Source organism: Euphorbia lathyris, chromosome 1 (assembly GCF_963576675.1).
Source record: "Euphorbia lathyris chromosome 1, ddEupLath1.1, whole genome shotgun sequence".
NCBI classification, from domain to species: domain Eukaryota; kingdom Viridiplantae; phylum Streptophyta; class Magnoliopsida; order Malpighiales; family Euphorbiaceae; genus Euphorbia; species Euphorbia lathyris.
The window spans coordinates 45452818-45459544 of NC_088910.1; the positions used below are offsets into that span (position 1 = coordinate 45452818).

Here is a 6727-nt window from a genome sequence, read left to right on the forward strand (position 1 = left end):
TAACCATAGCGGGCACCATGTATATATACATAATCTGTTAATTTATGCATTTCGTTTAGCCATTCATACCCATCGTCTTAATTAACCTGTTTTTCGATTTGGTTTCGGAAATCAATTTTCGTTTCCTTGGTTAGTTTTGTGCAGCTATAAAAATAAAGACTTATAATTTTGTTTTATTGAACAATAAAATAAAATACATGAAGAGTGAAGTTAACAAGAGGAGGAGGTACATAAGCATCAAAGTAAAAATGGAAGGAACTGATTTTGTTCCTTCACTTCTCAGTATTATATGTTTACAGAAGACTAAAATGTCACACAAATCTCCTACTCATAGTAATTCAACATATATAATATATATAATTGAACAACCAACACACACATTCTTCATTCTATGCTTTTACATTTCGGTAAGCACCGCATAATACTATTCGCTGAAGGAGGCTTGTAACTTGAGAAAAATTCTGGATCCTCCTCCAGTGATTCCGAATATATCTCCAGAATCGCCACTATTTTATCAAAATGTGGTCTTTTATCCGGATTGCTTGACCAACACCGGTTGATCAGATGACTGAATGCTGAGGGGCATGCTGGAGGTAATGGTGGCCTTGCATTCTGCACAAAACACACAAACAAAGGTAACAAATATAAAAACTTCATAATTTCCAGCTCAAAATCGAAATGTTTCACTGTGTTATCATCATAGATGTCCATTTCGAATGATTTCGAGATCTTTCAGTTTCATCAAAGGTGTAGATTTAGCATTACAATTTTAAAACCATCTTCATTTATCAAGGAGATGGAGATATTGTTCAGAAGAATGGTATCCCACATACGATGATTGTGAAAAGGGGATGGGTATGCGTGAGTGACTTGTGCTCATACTGCTTAATCAGGGGGCGAAGATACAGGCCGGTGGTCGAATCTTGAAGAAATAAAACTTGCACAAGTTCAATTTGTTTGATATAATTGTGACAAACCTTAGTTTCGTTTCACGTAATCGCACTAAAAAATTTCATCAACATTGAATCCAAATAATTTTACCTTTTGGCAGACGGCAAATGCGGCTTGTTCTGGAGTCATGTTGTCAAATGGAGTCAATGCAGTTAAAAGCTCCCACAGCACAATGCCAAAGCTGTAAACATCAACTTTCTTTGTATGATGTTTCTCTTTGATCATTTCAGGAGCCATCCAACGGTATGTCCCCGTAAATCCCTTTGCAGTACCGCATTGAGATTCCAGGCATGAGATTCCGAAATCAGCTACTTTGACACACATATCTTCTCCAAGCAGTAAATTTTCTGATTTGAGATCCCTGTGAAGGATCCCTTGGGAATGAAGATATTGCATCCCTCGAGCTATGTCGAGAGCTAACTTTAGAACCAGGTCGAGTGGAACTGAATGCGGCTCTTGCTGATGTAGGTATTTTCGCAATGAACCTCCACCCATATACTCGGTAATTATACAGAACACGGGAGCTTTTTTGCATGCTGCAACAAACTGAATGAAGAAACATGTCATAAAACAAAGTGTAACAATCAGCAATATATCATCTGTTTTCATGTTCATACATAGATGTGAAAGTTAGACTACTAGTAATCTAATAACAGCAGCATTTGCAATTGCATTGCTATCCTGAGCAAATGTAACAAACCCGAGGCTATATATTGCTGTCTCGCTTATTCTTCAATCTCGAAAAACAACAAAGAAGCCACTTCCCATCATAAATCTCTCATAATATCTTTACTTTATCTTACAGATTTATGTTTTCGTTATGAAACTTAACACGAGAAATTAGAGAACATGGCACCAGTTTCCAGCAATTCTCTCATCAGAAAGGGTACGTGGTGTCTTTGAATGTCAAACGTCCAATAGATACCACGTCAAAACACATTTATAGGCGAATTAACATATGTTCGCGAGGCAGTAATTGGACACGAGATGTGGAAATCGAGTTGCCATATAAGGATGCCACGAAAGTTCTCCGATGAGAGAACTGCCGAAGAGGATTTTCATGGCATCTAAACTAAATGTAACAAGGTTTTAGTGGCAAGAATTAATCTTTCTGGACTGTGATGAAATACTATCCAAAGTTTAAGAACAACCGGTTCTTTTAGACCCTTCCTTTCATAAAGAAGACAAGCGCTTAAAACCACAAAATACAAGATAACATGACAAATTATACATGCTGATGCCACTTTAAAGCCTTTTTCCCTCAAGCAAACACAATACAACATAAATGAAATGTAAAAACTTAATAAAAGAAGACCCATTTGAAGAAAACTTGCAGTTCCTTAAGCTAACAAATGGCAAGTATGTTCTACGCTATTGAGTTATAAATAATGCACATGGGTAAGATGTCATACTGTCACAGATACACATGATATTGCAAGAAGCAATTAATGTCTATCAGAGGGGTTCTATTCTATGGACCAGACCCAGAAAGCAAAACCTGCTGAAATCACTTAAATAAAGCCAGACATACATAAAAATGGCATCTTTAATTAAACCAATCATAGCTTCATTCTTATTTACAAGCCCTAAACATGATACCATTATTGAAAAATTGAAACTTTCCAAAATGTAAAGAGAAGTTACTCACAGTGATGATATTAGGATGGCTTAAGCGGAAAAGCAGAGCGACCTCAGAAGTGAACTGATTTTCAAGGAAAGAAGCCAAATCCTCATCTTCTTCAGGCTGGCTAATGATTTTAATAGCTACATCTCTATGCTTATATACTCCTCTGTAAATCCTACTATGTCTACCTGATGCAAATTTGTTACCAATAAACAACTGAGACATATCTGCACTCCATTCTCTCTCTCCTTCTCCTTTGATTTCTGCTCCAGATGATACCAAATACTTTGACCATGAAACTGCTCTCCTGTATTCTCCAAGAGAGAGTCTCTTTCCTGATCTGCCATTTATGGCGTTTTGCTTAAACCATTGAAGATTCTTCATGGGTTTTAAACAACTTTAACAAATTCATCAAAAAATTCGACCCCCCTCCCCTCTAGAAACCAATCAAAAACTAAGACAAGAATCAAAAATTGAAACTTTTTCTCCTCTAGTTACATTTCGAAAACATTCCCAAAATCAAGCTGGGGGGAGAGAATGAAAATGTGAAATGTGAATTAATTTCCACCGAAAACAAAAGTGATGGGTTTGGATAGGATAGGAGAGCAGGTGTTTTAAAATCAGAAAAGCAGACAAAAAGAGAAGAAAGGTAGCATCTTTAATGAAAAAGAAAGGTGAAAAGACGGGGCTTTTGATTCAGCATTTGAAAAAACTGAAAGAGGAAAATTTGTTGAGTCGGTTGGGTTGGGTAGTTGAAAATACAGTGTTGTTTCTGGTGTGAAGTGTGGAGAAGAGAGAAGAGAAGAGGGAGGAGGGTTCTTCTGTTTCTCTCTCTCTTGAAAATTAATATGGGAAAATAGAAGCAACAATACATTCATAATAACGTGCGAAGATCCAGTTGTGAGGAGACAAGAGGGTCTTGTGATGCTGACTTCTACCCATCTTTTCCTCATTTTATCCCTTTCTTTTCTACTTTTTTCATTCTTAATTTGGACTTCGTTTCTTTACTTAACACTATATTCTTCTTTCTCTTCTCCCTTTTACCCTTTTCTTATTCTTCCGAGGGTTTTCACGAAGATCGTGGATTCCGAATGAGTCGAGGCTTAACTTAATGCAATAACGATATCAATTGGCACCGTATAAAGCTCCGGATCCGGACGGTTACCAAGCGGGTTTTAATCAGCAAATGTGGCCTAAGGTGGGGCATCAACTGTGTAATTTGGTTTTGCATGCCCTGAACCCAGGCACTTTTGCTCCCAAGATGAACAAAACCTTAATCACTGTAATCCCAAAAGTCCCAAACCTGGAATTCATCTCTCAATTTCGTCTGATTAGTTTCTGCAATGTCATGTACAAGATTGTGACGAAGTGTATTGCTAACAGGCTCAAGTCGTTTCTGAGTAGTGTGATTAACCCTAATCATAGTAGTTTTATATTGGGATGTGGTATCTCAGATAATGTAGTGTTGGTCCAAGAAGCTATCCACTCTCTTAGATAGAAAAAATGGAGAAAGGGAGTATGATTCTTAAACTAGATACCTTGAGAAAGCTTATGATCGAATCAGCTGGGGCTTCCTTCGCAACACCTTAGAGATTTTGGGGTTGGGAGAGTATTGGATCAATCTAATTACGAATTGTGTTGTAGCTTCCTCATTGGGTATTCTCTGGAATCGCAAGCAACTCTCAAGGTTTACACCATCTAGAGATCTTCGTCGGGGTGATCCTCTCTCGCCATATTTGTTTGTATTGTGTCTTGAACGATTAAATCACATAATTGAGGATGTTATTGTTTGCCATAACTGAAAACTGTTGTATTTATCGAATTCTAGACCTGCTTTGTCCCATGTGTTTTTTTACAGATGATATTGTTCTTTTTACTGAAGCCTCTATTTCCCAAGCAGTGACTATCAAAAACATTGTTAATTTTTTCTTTGAATGCTTTTGGCAAAGGGTTAGTCTCCCTAAATCACGGTTTTTTTCTCTCTGAACGTCTCAACTATGATAAGGACTTGGGGATGTACATTGGTATGCCGCTTCTCCATTTATGGGTGAATAAAGACACCTTCAAGCATGTTTTGGAAAAAGTGGCAGGACGTCTCGCATGTTGGAAAGTGTGGAACCTCTCTTTAGCGAGCAGATTAACGTTGATAAAATCGGTAACCTCATCCACATCGTCATATTCAATGTAGTGTGTCTTATTACCAGTTAGTATTTGCCATCGTCTTGATGCAGTCAATATGAGCTTCCTATGGGGTTCATCTTTATCGAGCAGAAAAGTCCACTTAATAAAGTGAGAGACAGTTTGCATGCCTAGAAGCTACGGTGGGCTAGGATTGCGAAGGACACGAGAATTTAATGTGGCCATGATTGTGAAACTAACTTGGAGAATGCTTACTACACCAGAACTACTATGGGTTTGAGTCTTAAAATCGAAGTATTATGGGAAAAGAAATGGGTTTGCGATGTTCAAGGCTCGGAATTCACAATCAATTACCTGGAAGAGTATCATCACAAGCATGAAACTATTATCGTATGGTGTTGGAAAGGTTATTAATGATGGCCAATCGACATATTTTTGGACTGAGACTTGGTGCAGATTGTTGAAACATCTTTCCAACATGATTTTGATTTGACAAAATTATTTAAGTTAATCCATGATTAAGACAATTAAATTTAAGTGCTTTGATTTAATTGTACTAATGCGTTTGTTCAATGTTAAGTATAAAAATATTTATAAGAACATGAATCAAGTTAGACAGAACATAGTCAGCATGATAACATAGCACGGGCTGAGTAAAGAATAACTCAGTACAAAAGAAGGAAAGTCTTCTTCAGGACCGAAGCTTACAGAACGAAGCTGACCGTAGAAGCTGAGTGAAAAGCAACTCCGCATAAAAGAAGAAAAGTCTTTTTCAGAACTATATCTTGCAGAACGAAGCTGACCGTGGAAGCTGAGTGAAAGGCAAGTCAGCATCGGAATTAGCAACAATCAAAGACAACGGATATCAAAGTCATGCTGAATGATTTTCAAGACAGCACCAATGATCCGCTTGCTAAAAGACAAGATCCGACAGAGATCTGCGCCAACTCAGAAGCTTTGGAATCATGCATGGATACAGTTTCGAGACGTATGGGTCAAATGTTCGCTGGCTAAATGACGAAACCTGCACAATAAGACAAACCTGCGAGAAAGAAGACAAGCTTGGCGCCTGCGGAATTCAGACGACAGGATTGGCCTGCAAATCTGAAGCTGACCAGAACATGTCGCAAGGAAAAAGCCGTTTGAATCCAACGGATAATTCCGGATTCAAATCATTTCTGCTTCAGACCTCAACTATAAAAGGACAAGTACACTTCTTGGATCCTTTGCCGAAATACAAGAGATAGCATACATACAAAAAGCACATCAAAACAAGAAAAATATCTTACACCAAATTTCCATTTCTCTGTAAAAGCTAGAGTGATTTTTGTAATCATCTAAAGTGTTCTTTGTGTGAAAAAGAACAATTTTGTATCAATTGTAAAATTGAGAGAGCTGTGCTGAGTACTCGGTTTTAAGTACTTAGTGGTAGAGAAATCTAGGTGTTTGGTTATAACACTTAGTAGGAGTTGAGTAGACGAATAAAGGACGGTACTCTTGCATATTCAACTGCCTTGTAAACGGTTTGTGCTCTACCTTTAAAGAGCTCAGTATTGGATTTAAAAAGCCCGGAGGGATTCTGGGGACTGGACGTAGGCGGAGAGACCGAACCAGGATAAGTCGTGCTGAGTAACTTCTAACTCTCTCTCAATATATATATGTATGTGTTGCTTGTTATATTTACTCAGTATATAAATCGTTTAAGCTAACACTGAGTAAATCAGAGTGCTGAGTTGGAAGCTGACCATAAAAGTGTCATTTCCGAACTCGCAAGTAAAACGGCTCTAGTCAGTATCTGACTAAAATTGTCTTACGCCTCACTTGGCCGTGCTGACCAAAGCTGAGTTGTAAAACTCAAAGAATTATATTAAGTCATCATAATTAAAACGAAAAAGTTATATTAGTTCCTAACCCCCCCCCCTTGGAACTAATCACACGGGACCAACAAGTGGTATCAGAGCCTAATAGCTCACTACTCAAAGATATAACTATCTTGAGCTGATCCCGATAAAT

At 37.8% G+C, this 6727-nt stretch overlaps 1 protein-coding gene across 1 annotated transcript; it reads right to left on the reverse strand.

The window, feature by feature from the left end:
- Positions 1–153: 153 nt before the first annotated feature.
- LOC136230790 (serine/threonine/tyrosine-protein kinase HT1-like) lies at positions 154–3432 on the reverse strand. Its single transcript, XM_066019975.1, has 3 exons — positions 2600–3432; positions 1042–1497; positions 154–612 (listed from the first exon to the last, which is right to left on the reverse strand). Exons 1-3 carry the CDS (start codon positions 2957–2959, stop codon positions 385–387), a joined length of 1044 nt encoding a protein of 347 aa, XP_065876047.1. The 5' UTR covers positions 2960–3432; the 3' UTR covers positions 154–384.
- Between the last annotated feature and the right edge of the window lie 3295 nt (positions 3433–6727).

What these genes read in the sequence shown, in the direction of transcription:
- LOC136230790 (XM_066019975.1), bottom strand. Translation starts at nt 2,959, where the DNA reads ATGAAGAATCTTCAATGGTTTAAGCAAAACGCCATAAATGGCAGATCA. An exon ending in GCCATCCTAATATCATCACT is followed by an intron (nt 1,498 to 2,599) that starts GTGAGTAACTTC and finishes TTCTTCATTCAG; the next exon opens with TTTGTTGCAGCATGCAAAAA. An exon ending in CATTTGCCGTCTGCCAAAAG is followed by an intron (nt 613 to 1,041) that starts GTAAAATTATTT and finishes TGTTTTGTGCAG; the next exon opens with AATGCAAGGCCACCATTACC.